General features: G+C 24.5%; 1 protein-coding gene across 4 annotated transcripts; it reads left to right on the plus strand.

Moving 5' to 3' along the window:
* The first annotated feature begins 9,727 nt into the window (after positions 1–9,727).
* Positions 9,728–15,832, plus strand: LOC129610620 (sodium-coupled monocarboxylate transporter 2-like). 4 transcript variants are annotated; one of them, XM_055523242.1, is made up of 11 exons: positions 9,728–9,814; positions 9,889–10,109; positions 11,135–11,294; positions 11,758–11,875; positions 12,080–12,147; positions 13,862–14,013; positions 14,288–14,428; positions 14,508–14,616; positions 14,705–14,805; positions 14,986–15,304; positions 15,383–15,832. In XM_055523242.1, the coding sequence occupies exons 2-11, from the start codon at positions 9,934–9,936 to the stop codon at positions 15,809–15,811; spliced, it is 1,773 nt and encodes a 590-aa protein (XP_055379217.1). In that variant the 5' UTR covers positions 9,728–9,814; positions 9,889–9,933; the 3' UTR covers positions 15,812–15,832. The 4 variants fall into 4 exon arrangements, with proteins under 4 accessions (XP_055379217.1, XP_055379219.1, XP_055379216.1 ...); XM_055523241.1 differs by having other exon boundaries at positions 9,754–9,814; positions 9,870–10,109; XM_055523243.1 differs by having other exon boundaries at positions 9,783–9,814; positions 9,897–10,109.
* Positions 15,833–17,142: the final 1,310 nt, after the last annotated feature.

Consider the following 17,142-nt stretch of genomic DNA (forward strand, 5'->3'; position numbering starts at 1 on the left):
CAATTGTTTCATTTATTATACCCGTACGAATGTTCGAAGAGTATTATAAACTTGCCTATAACAGTTTGTAACGCTAATAATTAATGGATTAAGATGTAGAGCGAGTGTTGGCTTTTCGTCGAATTCTGAGTCGATTTAATACTTTCTGTCCGTTTGCGATACCTAAAAAACTAATTGAGCGAAGGTCACCAAATTTTTACAAATGATTTATAATAGTAAATGCCGGAAATCTATTTAAATTGGATGCGGTTGTGGCAGGGGTTTGGTAAGCTGCCTCATCCCAAATTTTTTATGACAGAAATGATTGAAGTTATAATATCAAAATTTCGTACAAGCAAATGTATTATAAGGGTTGTTATATGTAATAAAAATTGTTGAAATTTCTTGACTCTTTGCGATAATTGCCATATAAAACCTTATTTAAATTGCAGTACTGAAATTTTGCATAAATTGATATGCTAATGTGGTGACGAAGTAAAAGAATTAGGATAACAAGTTCATACAGGAATCACAAAGGTGATATAATCAATATTCTATTTTTTTCGTTTTAAATATGAATGTATTTTAAAATTATTATTTTCAAGATACATATTCGCGTTGGTATATAAATTTTAATCACTTACCTTTAAAAAGGTAAAGAAAGTATACGTATAGTGTGAATTTAATAAACATATAGGAGGTTACAAGTTTTTGAAATTGTTCAAATGCAAATCAATTGTCTGGAAAACATTTTAGAATATATATAAAAATGCTAACAAGATCCTTTTAAATTAAAGCATATTTTATTAACAAAGTTGTACGAAATAAAAAGCAATACAAAAATAAATTAAATCATTTAAATTTTGTTTTTAATTTTTTAATAAATTTTTTGATAAATTTTTAAATACTAAAAATTTCTTACTTCATATAAATTCTCAAGAGTTCAAAAAAATTATGAGATACCAAAATATAAAAAACATGCTTAAAATATATACGAAATATACGAAAATAATTGAAATAATTTTTAAAGTATGTATATATATACACATACATATATGCATATAATGTATATATTTATGATTACATTACTGTATATAATGTGAAAGCAATATTATATAGCAACATTTCCTTTATACAATAACTTTGAAATGAAAATTAAATTAAGTACTAAATAAAATGAGATTAAAGTTAAAATTACAAAACAAATGAAAATGTTAATAACTAGAAACAGTGTACTTTTGTTTTTTATTTTCATTTTTTTCCAACCTTGTAATAAAAGTCCTAGGCTTAAAGGATTCATGAAGTTATTATGTCAAAGAATTTAACATTAGATGTGTAGATTTTTGTTTTCCTTCTTCAAAGCATATTTTAAAATATATTTTATTTGTTCCAATATTACCCTGACTCCCACTCTTTCTATATTGCTGTTATATTTACTAATTAACGAAAATTCTCGACTCTATAGTCGAGATATAAATTATAATAATCGGGTAAAAAATTCTATTGTTAAAAGTTATATAATAAATCGGAAGTAATTGTGTATGGATCGCAGCATAAAATTGAAATTTTCGAATTTTATTTAATTTAAAAAATATTCTAAAAATTTAAATTTCTTTCAAATTTGAAATTGTTTTAAATCTAAATTTTAATACAATATACAATGCCGGAGTTCAGGCACTTCTTTTTATAATATTATATTATAAAAGTCTCATATGAAATCGAGAAAATTACTTATAAAAGAATTTCCAGTATTTTGATTTTTTATTACAAAAACATGAACAGAACTTTTTATTCGCTGTCTCTTATTCCCGGACGATAAATATTTCAAAGTGAAAATAGTCAACATTATACAGAGAAGCCATCAGGTATTATCATTTAATGTACTATGAAGGGGAATACTTTTATTTTGAACATGAGAAAATAAAACGGAAGTAAATCGTACTTTTGAAAATAAACAAAAAAAAAAGGACTAACTTTTTAAAAAGTTGAAAACGACAATAAAAAATTGTTTCATTATTTTTATTTCTCTTATTTCTTTTTTCATTTATTTTTTTGTTTAATTCTGCTCTTTAGGTATCATCGGTCGGTGTTCTAATTTCAATTCATTCACATGTTTAAGTCAATATGCTTTTTTATGTAAATATAGTATACCTTTCCAACTTTTCATATGTACAGGCCTATTCATTTTCTGAGATGAAATTTAAGAATGTTAATTCTCTGTTTTTTTTGTTCATTTAAAAAGTTTTTAATTTCATTGAATAGAAATTTTCAATGTTTTAGTGTTACGACCTTTTTCTCCAGAGAGTTTTTAAATTTTATTGTTATTTTAATTTAAATTTTTGAAATGTATATGCTTTTCTCTTACAACAAAAACGATATATTTAGACCATTTTATAAAGAAATTTAATTTTAATACACCTTTCCTTTATGTTATTGTTTATATCAGTACATTCTTATACGTTACATACAACCCATTCAATATTGTCAAATAGCGTTTTTCGCACTTATTTATGCTTTTGTTTTTTTGTTAAGCATCAATAATTTATTGTTCATAATAAAAACATATTTAAATTAATAAAAGAGTCTCTTTAGATTGCATATACATAGGATGTAGCGAAGTTGAGACGCATAACTAAATAAACATTTATTCCAATAATTTTGTGTTTCATTAATATTTCAGTAATTTAAATAATTACAGATATAACATAAAAATATAATATGAGTATTATGATTATTATGAAATTACTAACAAACTAATACGAGTATAAATTTTAACACTAATATTTTAAATAATAAAATATTTTAAAATATTTTAAAAAATAAAAAAAATTTGCGCTGTGACAGTTATTTTTAATGTTAATTGAAATTAAACATGCAACACTAGTGCAGTAGTGTAAAATTTGAAACACAATTTTCCTAAACTAATTTATGTACACATGTATGTATGTTTTGCTTTTAAAAGCAATCATCTGCGTTATTTAAATTACTTTCATTCATACATCAAAATGATTTCATATATTTAAATGGTTTAATTGCCTGAGTTAAGATATATAATTACATTTTTTTATAACATGCCATTTACCGTTAGCTTTCTGTATCAATACAAATTTCAAAAAGCTTGCATTTTCGAAAATACATAAAAGACACCGAAAATTCAAATTTTTAAATTATTTTATTTTAATAAAATAAAAATTTTAAATAACGGTTAATTTTGACGGTCATTTTGTCGTTTCTGCTGTCTCACATATGCTATGTAGCGGTGAAGGAAGCATGTCGCTACCTTAGCATTTTAAAGACTTTTGAACCTATAACTTTTAGAGGGAAGAAGATAGGTAAAAATACAGCGATCCCTCCTATAACGTAACCTCTTACTATATAATTTCGACATACATATGTAAATTTTATTTTTCCTACCTATTTTCACTTAATGTAATTTTTACCCCGTTTTACGTAATTTTAAAATAATTTAATATGCAATAATCTATTTTTTTTTTCATTTAAATTTCTTTCTTTACCAACAGACAACTTACTAGTTTAGGCAAATATCAAGTACATACATACATATGTATGTACATACATATTAGTCATATTAGTTTAGTTGGACCTCCTATAATGTAATTTCACTTAACGTAAAAATTTTTCGGTCCCAAAAATTACGTTATAGGAGGGATTGCTGTATTCTTTTATGGAAATAAGTTTCTGGTGAAAATCTAATATATTCATATATATAATGTTTCAGCTTTCTATCTTAAAGGATGTAGAGGTTTTGAAAATAGATTCACCTATATGGAAGAACAGGCAGACGAACAGAGTGAAACTAAAAAACATTTTATTTCACTTTTTTTTAAGTGCTAAAAATTAAGCTATTTCAACTTCTTTATTGAAGCGTTTTGTTTCGATTAAAATAATATTGTGTGAAATGGGAGAGTTTAATATTTAATTTTCATCTACACATACATTATGTATAATTATAAGAAAATTTATTTATATAATGTAAGTGGATATTAATTAAAATTGTATCAATTAATTAAAACTGTATCGTTTTGTTAATTAAAACTGTAATTTGTATTGTTTATCATTTACTACTTCGAAAATGCCTTTGGAAGTATCAGTTTGCTACCAAGACTGTTTATTAAGACTGTTGAATTTGTTAGTTTTACCATACTTGACTATAGAACTGATCTTTATAGTACAGCAAGTAAAATAACCCTTAAGTCCTTGAATATAATACTAAATACTTCTTATTAAATATAAATACGATATTAATAATATTAATATCATTAATAGCAAAAATAATTTGAAAAAATAAAATATGTGGGTATTGACATTTCATTAAGCAATTTTAAAAAATCTGAAATATAGGAACTTACGTTTAAAAATCTATTTATCAATACAATGATCGGAAAATATCAAAATTATTGCGCAATATATGTTATATTAATGGATGTCCAATTATTGAAAAAACTGAACGTGCTTTTGGTTCAATAGCAACAGAATATCGTTAACCTAACTATAGTTCTGCTTTCTTATCAGAATTACAAAAATTTAACATAAATCTGCGATGGTTTGACATAAATAATAATAAATTAAAAATTTGGCTAAATTAATTTTCTCTCAGGGAAAAACTCAAGTATTATAAGTCTGACTTCGAATCGGACTTAGTAAACTTGCACACAGTTTTATTTTTAATTTAACTCCAAAAAATTCTCCTACTTGCCAATGTTATCAAAATTTTTTGTTAACAACTAAATATATTTTTAATGCATGTTCACTTTATCATCCAATTAAAATTTCATAAAACTTAAATAGTATAAAATAAATAATATATATATAGGCATAAAAAATAGTATAATATATTGAGAAAAGGTGACTTAAATTCAAATGCAAAATTGCACAAATTTATAATCCTACACTTATAAATATGTTAATTATTGTAAATATTTAAATTATAACTGAAATTTTTTGTTAATGTACATAAAATTGTTACTGATTCAAAATATTGCAAATTACGCTAATAAAAGCGATCTGTGTTGACAGCCCTGTAATTATAAATTCATTATAAATAAATAATTAATAACTTAAAAAGTTAATTTGAAATTTAAATTTTAACAGCAAGTATAATATTATTTATCTCACGGTATTTCAAAATTAAATCCAGTAATATAATTTTTCTTCCACTATTGTTTCCTTCTACTTATATACTCGTACATTTGAGATTGAAAAAAAGCTTTTGTTTTCTTGTTTAATCTTTTAAATAAAACATTGTGATGTCATGATTTTTTAATGAAATTCACCACACTGTAAAAATCTGTAAAAAATATATTTTAATATAATTGTATATATATAAATACAACATATCATATACACATTTTCTCACTCTCTCATATATAATTAGATATATTTAGATGTAAATTATTATTGTAATTTCTGCAAACAACCTACATGAATAAAACAAATTTTCATTCACAAAACCCGCCTTTTTGACGTCATACATATACATATGCAGATAAAATCATAGTTGCTAATAAAATATTTCTTTATGACAAGATTGAATAAAATGTGTTACATCCCTATAATAAATTAAAAGAAAATATACTTTATATTTATTTTTGTACCTACATGTTTAATAAAAACTGTACTTGTATTTAGATACATATATTTCAAATTTAAAAATATAAATAAAAATAAGCAAATCATAAGTAGATCTTTAGAAAATGCAAATACTATTTATAATAGTTTTTGCAAATAATGAAGAAATCTTCTTATAAAATAATAGTTTATATCAATAGCTGTTAAGTGTTTTACCTGGTTTTACCTGAAATAGTATATCGGGCGCAGTTTATACGAAAAAAAATAATTTTATATCCTATACAATTATTATTTTTATATTAATTGAAATATGTCTTTAATATCAGCATAATTTTATTTGTTACAAAATATAATTTTATATTGATACATATAAATTTCGTGAAATTTCTATAATATAAAGCAATGCTTAAGTAAATAATGAAATTTATTTTATTATACATATATACATTATGTAAATAATTAATTAGTGAAGCGTATCACAATGCAATATTAATGAATCACATTATGTTATATAATTAAGTATATTATGAATATATATATATACATATATGCACGCGATTATCATAAATGTAATAACTATACGAATATATAATATGAGGGTGTTTCTATTTTACAATTGAAATTACTTTATGACGCTATACTTTATGATATAACGCTATATACTTTGTGGGGTTATAGCCACATAAAACTATTTATATGTACATATGTATGTATATAAACAAACACCTGTGTTATATTATACATTAGCAACTTTATCCGATCGTATGATTCCTACATTATAATGATTATAACTTTATTTATCTATCTTATTAAAAAATTAATTTTTATAAATTAGATGATTTGAATAAATGCAGGTCTTTTTATTATTCAATTGAATATTAATTATTTAATATTTTGGGAAAAAATATTATAACAGTAATAAAAATTATTATATATAATCGAAAATTAGACGCCATTAAAAATTAATAAACGTAATCAAAATAAAAAACTTACGACCGGAAAAATTATAAAAAAATTTAATTTGAAGAAAAAAAGGTAACCATTATGTACATAATATGTATACATACATATAACGTATACATCTGTATGCCGTAAATGGCGATTGTGATACTCAACTTTATATTCAACGACAAAAAATTTTTCATCAAAACTCTGCTAGAAAATAAAATAAGTGATAAGTATAATAAAAATAAATAATAAAAAATTAAGAAGTTTTAAAATTAATCAGAAAAATTAGACCTAGTTAAATTATTCAACTAAATTACAATTCCAAATTAGAGATTAAAACAAATATTAAAACAGCTCCAGTTTAATTTAAGTATAGCCGGCAATAAACTGTTTATTATAAATATAATAAAATACAGAAATACACACATGTACATATGTGTGTGTATAATAAAATTCAATTATTCAGTATTTACCTATCACACATTTTTAAAAGTCTTATAATTACGAGTGTAAATATATAAATTGCAGTAAATACTTCACATTGAACACATTTAAGAATTTCAAATTAAGACTGCCGTTTCTTCGGTCAGAATATTTGCACTCCTATTTTGTGCCCCGCATACTACTGTGCTCCTTCATTGTTTTATGGACCTGTTTTCATTTTTCCTATAACATAACATAATATGTTTTGTTAACTGTTTTGTAGAAGCTGGCATTTTTTTATGATTTGCTGACTCTATATTTATTTGTATACATTATGTAATTTAAACTTAAAAATTATTTACATTTACTCATTACTGTGAGACCATGGAAACTGTTTAAAACTGTTTTATTTTCTTATTTTTTTTATCTTTAATAAATTGATATTAAACTAAATAAAACATTCTGTTTTTGATACTTCTTGACATATTTTTTGGTGTTAAAAAATGTTATCACAAAGTTTGTATTAATTTTTCTTCGAAAAAATAAAGATGAAGTCAAACCAATGGTTGTATATGAAATTTTTAATAAAACTTTTCTTCTAACAAAGTAAACTATTTATTAGTGTCTAAAAGCTACTAAAATTTCAGACTTATGCATACTGTGGTTTAGAAGAAAAATAATATTAAAAATTTAGAAGAAACTGATTTTATATAACGGTAGATATTAACGACTATTTCGTTTTTCTAAAGCTCAAGTACGGTATAAAAGAAGCCAGCTACTACTTTTCTCCCTTCACGAAACTCGATAAATGCCTATGGTTGTGCTGTAATGAATAGTTAAAATTGGCATTTTTATGGTTTTTGGAAGGCTATAACTTTTAGAGTGAGGAAAATTTTCTTCTACGGAACTAAGTTTCTTGTAAAGAAGTATGTTTTTACGAAATTTCAACCTTCTACCTTTAAGGGTGTATCTGACCATTGGTGCAGTGGTTATGGCACCGGTCCTTTAACCGAAGGGTCTCGGGTTCAAACCCCGGTCAGGTCACTATAAAAATTATATTCAATATTAATATAACTTAATATACAATACTAATAAAAATATTATACAAGTAATGTTCAAATATTCCTAATATTCGATATTAAAAAAAAAACTAAGAAAAATAAATAGTAAATATTAATAACCTCAAATAATTAATATATAAATAAAAAAAAAACTACGGCAGGCTAGTCACCTACCTAGTTAAACCCTATGACGCTTGAAACTAGTGCATGAGAAATCATGCACTAGCCCTATGCTTCTTCTAGGAGTGAACAAAGGAAAAAAAAAAAAAAAAAACCTTCAAGGGTGTAGAAGTTTTGCAAACGAACGAACAGAGTGAAATTAATAAGCAACTTTTTTAAATTTTTTTTCAAAAAGTGCTAAAAAAAACTTCGATTATAAAAAATTGAATGACAGTACTCGTAATGATGTTTAAACAATTTTTATTAATTGTTTTCTGTAACCTCGAATTAAATTATGTATGTATACTTGTGCATATTATAAAACAATAGAAGTTATAACTGAAAAAAAACATTTATATGTACATAAAGTATGTTATATGTGTGATTGAAAATGGAGAGAAATGATCGCTTCTCATCTCTGAATTTATGTATAATGAAATACACAAAATATATGTATGTATGGATATGTATATTTACTCATATAACAAATGTGACGAATATCATAAAATATATTCATATAAACATACATATAGATTATACATATGCCTTTTATATTATCAATCATCGTAGGTAATATTAGTCAACAAAATTTTCTAGAGAAATTTTACTACAGAGGTACGGATAGGTAATAAACAAAGTAATTATAAAATAAAATGGGGCAATTAAAATATTTTTGATAAGACTCCAAAAATGTAAATAAAATATAAAAAAAAAACAAATTCTCGATTTACAAAAGAAATTAAATATGTTTTTGATATTCTAAATACTAAAATTATAGTATACCAAATTGTAAATCAAATCGTAAGAAAATCAGACTTAATCATAATAGCACAAAAATTATCTAATATATTTATATTAAAAAAAAAGCAAATTTAAAATTTATTGTATTCAAATTATTAGAATTTAAAAAAATTCCCACAAACTAAAAAAATTTTTGCTAAATTAAAATTAGAGTGGGGTATGCGCCCGAGCACTTGCAAGAAGAAAGAATCCCTTCATATTTTTTCATATTTATAATTCTCAATTCACAAAAACAGGAATTATCTATAATTCCAATAATTTAAATTAATATGTATATATACATACATATATGTATGTATATGTCATCTATTGACCTCAATTTGTTTATTCAGTATTCATGAATTCCCAATGACGATACTTACTCTTATTTTTATGGTTTATTTATATGTATAATTAGTTACTGATTTAAGTACTAGAAAGCTGAATTTCTCAGCAAATAATTTAGTTCGAACTAAGTTTAAGTTATAAGAGGTTTAGTTAGTTACCGGTTGAATATTTTTAATTTTATGTTACAATTAATGCATACGTTTAGAAAGGAACAATTTCTAAAACTTTTTTTAAGTAATTATGAACTTAATAAAAAATAAGCAAATATCAAATAATACATTCTTTTCTGCATAAAATTTTTGTCGAGGAATAACTACACAATTTCGATTAGTGTTTGTTAAACTATTATCGAATTACAATTTGTAGAACATCTAAAGAAGTTTTTTAAATCTTAATCTTTAGTTTGCAACCCGTTTTTTTTATTTTACTTTTCATATCGGGAAAATTACAGTAGAAAACAGAAAACAAAGTTCTTTTAAAGTTATGATAGCTAATGTCAGTATCGATAAGATCGTTTAATGTCTTAGGTAATATTTTTATTTCTTAAAAATAATATAGAAAATTTAATTTATAATAAAAAAGTTTTATGTTTTTAAACCAGAAAATTAGAACTTATGTTTGTAAACCAAAACATTCAATAACAACAATGTCATTATCTATTGATATATTGGATTATGTAATCCTTATTGGACTATTGTTAACATTTATTGGAATAGGGATATATTTTGGAGTGATATCAAAACAATTAAAAACTTTTGAATATTATTTCTTGGGAAATCGTAATTTCAATTCATTTATAATTGCTGCATCGTTAATTGCCAGGTAAGTCGCATATAATACTCATATACATGTAGTCGCACATAGGCTGATGAATTTTAAATACACACAGTTATACGGAAGATGCAGAATGATGCATCACATATATTTTTAAAACTCTTCCAAAATTTTAATTACTTATTCAAATAAATCATAATTTTTATATAAATAATAAATCAATATTGAATTTATTTTTTCAAAAGCTATATTTGTTTGCTAACTATATTAGTTTGCTAACTGAACGCTGTTTATGTAGAAATTCTGTTAAAAAGAAGTGCAAAATGGTCCGCATATACTTATATAAATGCTGAGGAATAAACGTTAGTTTTCCGTAACAAAACGTAAAAAAGTGTGACTGAACTGTATTCTTCTCACATAGTCTTTCATATATATTGATGTAATGAGGAATGTTGAACACTTGAAGAGTTGTGTCTTTAGAACTTGTTACTTTGTATTAAAATATAATTCTGATTCATTTTACACCCAAACATGTAGATAATATGTAAATAATATACTAAAAATGTATACAATAACTTTTTTCAATTACATCAGGAAATATGTATGTATATACATATGAAATCGGATAAAGGTTTCATGAACCTTACGTCAACATAAACTTTATTATTCAAAAATTTTTTTTATTTAATTATAAGGAATCTGTTTATAACACACCATAAAAGTGATAAAATAATCTAATAATTCACTATCGTCAAATTATGGACTCTTATATTATATCAATAGAACCGTATATAAATAATACTCTATAATTTTAATTGCAATAAGGGTAATTGAAAAAAATGTTATTAAAAAAGCAATCCTTTTGAGTTTAAAAATCACAGCTATTTACATAGTTTTTTATCCTCTAATCTATAATGATATCTACTATATAATGGTAGGTTATCAATGGCCTGGTTCTTTTAATGAGCGGCCCATTCAGTTGAATTGAGCAAAAGATGACAGTTACACTTAAAAATTTATGAAGTTTTTGAAATTCTTCAAATATTAAAGGGAATCGATTTCTTTTATTTCAGTCAAATATCTGTGGTAACAATTCTTACATTACCGGTTGAAGTTTATAACTTTGGCTTACACACAATATGGTCAAGTTTAGCATTAGTTTTTATATTACCAATTATTTCATTTATAATTTTACCAATTTTTTATGAAAATAATATTTGGAATTGTTTTGAGGTAAGAAGTAAAATATTCTTTTTTTTTTCAATTTTTTATTTTGTATTTTTTTGTTCATGTTTTACTTAATGTTATGAAATTTTTAATTATTCAAGATATTATATATTTTGATTTTCAAATTAAAATTTAATTAATTAAGGTATGATATGAGAAAATTTTCGTAGAATGTCCTTCGTTGTATCAATCTACATTAAAATAAAAAATTACATACAAACACCTCCGTAGAAATTTCCACAAAATTATTTTTCACTAACATTTTTTCTACTTTTCATCCTAATCATTTTATTATTTATTATCCGCTTACGTCATCATCTAAAAATTTATGTTATTAATTTTCCCTTGAAATTTTACGAAAACAATTAATATAATGTTTAAATATTATCAAAATTGAAAGTCTTACATCATTTTATTTTAGAGCACTATATTCAATTTATTTTTTATTATAAATAAATAATTTATTTAGTATTTGGAAAAAAGATTTAATAGAGACACCAGAAATTTGGTTACAGGACTTTTCATAATTAAAATGTTTTTAATGATGCCAATTTTAACGTTTATACCATCTTTAATATTCTCACAAGGTAAGACCTTTCAAAGCTCATCTTCATATGCATAAGTATAAAAGGCTTAAAGAGTTAAATTATTAAATTCCAAAAATATTTTTAAAATTTATTTTTAATTTCATTAATTGTATTCAGCATTATTCATAATTGTATTCATAATTTTTTTTCTACTCATTTATTTATTTCGTTTTTTTCTCTTTCTTATATTTGAAAATTGTCAAGTAACCAACATTAACATTCATCTAATTAATGGGATTGTTTGCTGTGTATGCGTATTTTACACCATGCTGGTAAGAAATGATAAATATGTAATAAAATGTCAAAATTGTTTTAATCATTAATACCTTAAATCTTCTAACATTGAAAGTTTATGTCTAAAAGAGAAAAGAAAAGCGTGCAAATAGCCATAATCGGTATAATCACACTCAATTTTAGGTGAATTATTTTTTTATTTACATAATTATTTTACTACATGTATTGTTTAAAATAGGTTCAAAAACACAAAACAAGACATCAATCTGCCGTCGTGAACTGACAAAATAAAAAATCTGATGTGGTCAGCACATAACCGACCGCATTGAGTATTGTCTAGTTAAATGAAAGTGTTACAGAATATTATAAAAATGTCTGTTAAATACTTCATTCCAATTTTCAGGACATTAGTAAACTTATAGTTAACATACTTAGAAAAATGTAAATTTGGCTCTTAGTAGAGTTTCGCTTTGTGCTACCCGAATTCCCTGAAATGCTCGCCAGTTAGTTTCGGTAACAACCAGGACTGAAATATCAAATTTCAAGAAATTCCATCAATTTGTTCTGTGGATATGGTGAAAAATGTAAAATCGGCCCGCAAATCAGTTCTTGAGCCCTGATCTTTCCAAAAAAGTTATATGTTTATTGCTTTAATATAAGGAATTCATATATTAAATTTCAATGAAATCGGTTGATTATTTCTCTTTATATACACAAAAGTGTATATTTCGCCCGTAGTAAACGTCTAGTTGCCGATGCATGATCTTTCCAAAAAATTTACATGTTCATTGTTTTAATACGGGGAATTCTTATATTAAATTTCAATGAAATCGGTTGATTATTTCTCTTTATATACACAAAAATGTATATTTGGCCCGTAGTAAACGCCCAGTTGCTGATGCCTGATTTCTTCCAAAAGTTAGGAATGTTTGCGTATGATCGAGCAAAGCTTATGTATGAAGTTTCAAGTAAATCGGTTGAATACTTTCTTCAAAATGGTGAAAAATGTAAAATTTGCCCGCAAATCCATTTTCGAGCCCTGATCTTTCCAAAAAATTTATATGTTCATTGTTTTAATACGAGGAATTCATACATCAAATTTCAATGAAATCGGTTGATTATTTCTCTTTATATACGCAAAAATGTATATTTGGCCCGTAGTAAACGTCTAGTTGCCGATGCCTGATTTCTTCCAAAACATACGAATTTTTGCGGACGGTCGAGCTGAGCTTATATATAAAATTTCAAGTAAATCGGTTGAATATTTTCTTCAAAATGTTCAAAAATGTAAAACAGGCCCGCTAAAAAGTGCAGTTCCCGAGGCCTGATATATACCAAAAGTTGATCGATCCGTGCCATGGTGGAAACAAACTTACATATAAAATTTCATCAAAATCGGTTCAGCCGAACTTGAGATACACGCGTGCACACACAGACCGACAGACCGACTATTGTTTACACAATACGGTCGGTAAAAATATCAAGCTACTTCATTCATTTTTATCGTAGATAACATTTCAAAAAAGTTAAGTCGAAATTGAGCTTAGAAAATATGCGCATCGACAGAGCTATACCTAGCTAATGTAGAAAAGCACTTCAAAAATTGTAATGGCTCAACATGTAAAGTTCGGTGTTATACTTTACTACTTCCCTTTAATGTAAAACGATCGTTAAAAAAAAATTAAAAATGATGAATTTCTAATTATATTGTTATTTTATTTATAAAACTTCTTTTCATTTTATTCTCGAAAGGGTGGAGCTAATGCTGTTATTTGGGCTCAAATGATTCAAGGGTTCATTATGTTTATTACAGTTCTTCTTATTATTATATTGATTTTAGTAAGAAATAACATCGAAGATATTTTCTTGAAAGCAAATAATGGTGGAAGATTATACATAACTGAGTAAGTTTGTTAAAAATGCAATATTAAAAAATATTCATGTAACTGCTTATGTATACACAAATCCTATAGACAAATAATAATTTTCCAAATGAAAATCAAAACTTATTAAAAACTCAAAGTCAACGACACTTACTAATCAACGAAAGTGAATTATCAATTTTATTAACTTATGTATAGCTTATACATATGTATATTTTTAAATTACTTTTTTAAGCTTTCTATTTTTAGCATAAATTATACAAGTGACTTTAGAAATCCATAATCTCTTTTTTAGTTTCACGTTCGATCTTACTACCCGATCAACTTTCTGGAGTACATTATTAGGCGGTAGTTTTAATTGGATAAGCTTTCTTGGTGTTCAACCAATTTTTATACAAAGAATGTTATCACTCAAATCTATTAAAGATGGTAGAAAGTAAGTTATTATCCAGCTTAAAAGTTTTTTATTTGAAAATATTACAACTATAGACTTATTTCATTAAATTTTTTTGCAGTTCTTTAATAACATTCACAATAGGTTGTACAATTCTAACTGCAGGATTATATTTCATTGGTCTTGCTTTGTATTCAAGATATTATCAATGTGATCCTTTAAAAGCTGGTGTAAATATACATTGAAGTTTATTTTAAATTAAAAATATTTTTATTAGTCCTATATAGTGACATTAATATCGTATATATATGACCATAGGTAACTAAAGATTTAGTGACTTTCTTCGTGCAAGATTTGACGCAACATAATAAAATAATTTCAAGCTTTTATATAGCTTGTTTATTCTGCATGGGTATGAGGTAAACCATAAATTTGTATAATTATACATACATACATATATAATTGCTTCTACTATTCTCAAATGCAAGAATATAAGAAATTTTCTATTACGTACTAAGTTTTATATAAATTATAATATTCATTTTAAATATAACAATAAGAACAATATAATAATAAATGAAACTTTATAATATTTCTAGTACAATGTCTTCAAATTTAAATACTCTTGCTGGTGTATTATGTTGTCAATTTTACAATATGAATGATAAAATCGCAAATGAAACTAATTCAAATTACTGTATAAGCCGCAAATTTTCTAACAACAATGATGTGAAACGAACTGATTTGATTATAAAAACAATAATAATTGTTACCGGTATATATACAACAGTTGGGGCATTACTCATTGAAAAATTCAATTGGATAATAAAAATTGTAATTACCGCATCCGGAGTTACACAATGCTTTTTAGCGGGTTTATTTCTTTTCGGTATGGTATATCCAAAAGCTATAGGTGATGTAAGTTTACAATGTGCAATAAAATACATACATATTCTTTTTATTATATACAAAATTTCTTATAATAAAATAACAAAGGCTGCTTTTAGAGCAACCTACTTTACTATATGCATTTCAGTTTTAATTCAATTTGGCACATTATTGCAAAAATCAACAGGACTTATTCAAGATCATACATTGTCCAGTAGTTTAGAAAATTGTAATGAATTAAACAAAACAGCTATACTACAAAATTCTACTAATGTTTATGGAGATGAATTTAATACAGAACAAGGTGGTCCACTTTTCAAAATATCATTTTATTGGTATTCTTTCATAGCATCAGTTTTAGTTTGGATATTTGGCGTTCCGCTAAGTAAATTAATGAGTTATAAGAGAATTCATAAAAAGCTAAATCCAATGCTGATATCGTCTTTTGTTGCTAAATGGATTCCACAAGATAAATTGATTGATAATAAATCAAATTATGATTTCGAGCTAGAAATATTTGATGTACAAAAAAATTGAAATCTTAAATAATAATTTGTAAAATCATAAAAAAGTTGTTTTGTATTTTATAATATATGGGGCTAGTAAATGCTGAAGCTACGCAGGGCGCAGATGATGAAGCACTTTTTTCATTTATCATACAAGTTTAATTTTTATTAATTTGCTGCTGAATTTATGTAAATTTAATCAGAAACAATATACTGATACATAATATGGAAAATGAAATCAGGCAACAAAAAAAAAGTTCCATATCTATAGGATAAAGTATTGCAATTTTAATTCCTATATAGATGACAAAAATCATGCACATTCTTTTAGAAAGTATTCGGTAATTATAAAATTTGGAAAATGACTTACCAATGAAGCTTGAAAAGCTTTATATACACAGCTTTAAATATTCGAATTAAATTCATATTATTAGTTTCATATTCGAATTAAATGCGGAACTTTTAAATGCAGTTGTATTCTATCTTTAAAAACTGAAATATTGAAAAATTTATTGCAGAATGAAAACCAATGTGAATAAACGCATATAGTCATTAATAGAATTAAATTTCGGTTTTGTTAATCATATTTTATTTTCGATTTTATTTAAATATACATATGTATAATTTAAATGTTGAACGAATTATAATACTTATTATACCTACCTAAAATTTTTTATAAGTACATAAAAATTATTTACGTAAAATGTGCTTATACCATAAGTTCGACATACATACGTAACTTTGTTTTTATAGTTTTTTATACTTTGTTTTTATAAAAAGCAAAGAATAAAAGAACAATAAGCAAAAATATGCAAATATGTACGTCAATAAGGAATAAATTTATTTTTTTTTGGGAAAGCTATCAATATATTACATTAGAATGGTTACATAAGTATGTTAGTAAAAAGCTCTTAAAAATTTAAGAAATAATATAGCTATGTATGTATGTACATAATATCTTTAAATATTGACTATAATTCAATTAATTAATATTGACTAATAGTTATAACTAAATGTGTGTCATATTATATGGATCGTACGGTAACTCAAAAACAAATAAAGCAAATTTTCACAATTCGTTTCTTTCGTCCAAAGGACGGATCCTAATATAACTGGACCAATTCGGAGAACAGGTTTGCGTAAGTGCTATACAACTCAAAGAGATTATTTTTAATATTTCAAAAACTAAATATCAAAAACTAAAGAAAAATAGAGATCAAATTTTGTATGGATTTGTTCAATAATTACAATCTACTTATATAAGTATGTTCTGAAAATTTATATTGAATATCTGCACTTGTTCGAGTAGCTAACATACAACCCCAATAGCTACTTTTAAATATTGGGAAAAATAAAAAATTA

This window comes from Condylostylus longicornis, unplaced genomic scaffold (genome assembly GCF_029603195.1).
Source record: "Condylostylus longicornis isolate FDR11 unplaced genomic scaffold, ASM2960319v2 ptg000045l, whole genome shotgun sequence".
NCBI lineage: Eukaryota > Metazoa > Arthropoda > Insecta > Diptera > Dolichopodidae > Condylostylus > Condylostylus longicornis.

Bases quoted from the DNA above. Each gene is read 5' to 3' on its own strand.
- LOC129610620 (XM_055523241.1), top strand. From the start codon at position 9,874: ATGTTTTTAAACCAGAAAATTAGAACTTATGTTTGTAAACCAAAACAT. The intron at 10,110-11,134 runs GTAAGTCGCATA...CTTTTATTTCAG, and splicing joins GCTGCATCGTTAATTGCCAG to TCAAATATCTGTGGTAACAA. The intron at 11,876-12,079 runs GTAAGACCTTTC...AAAATTGTCAAG, and splicing joins ATCTTTAATATTCTCACAAG to TAACCAACATTAACATTCAT.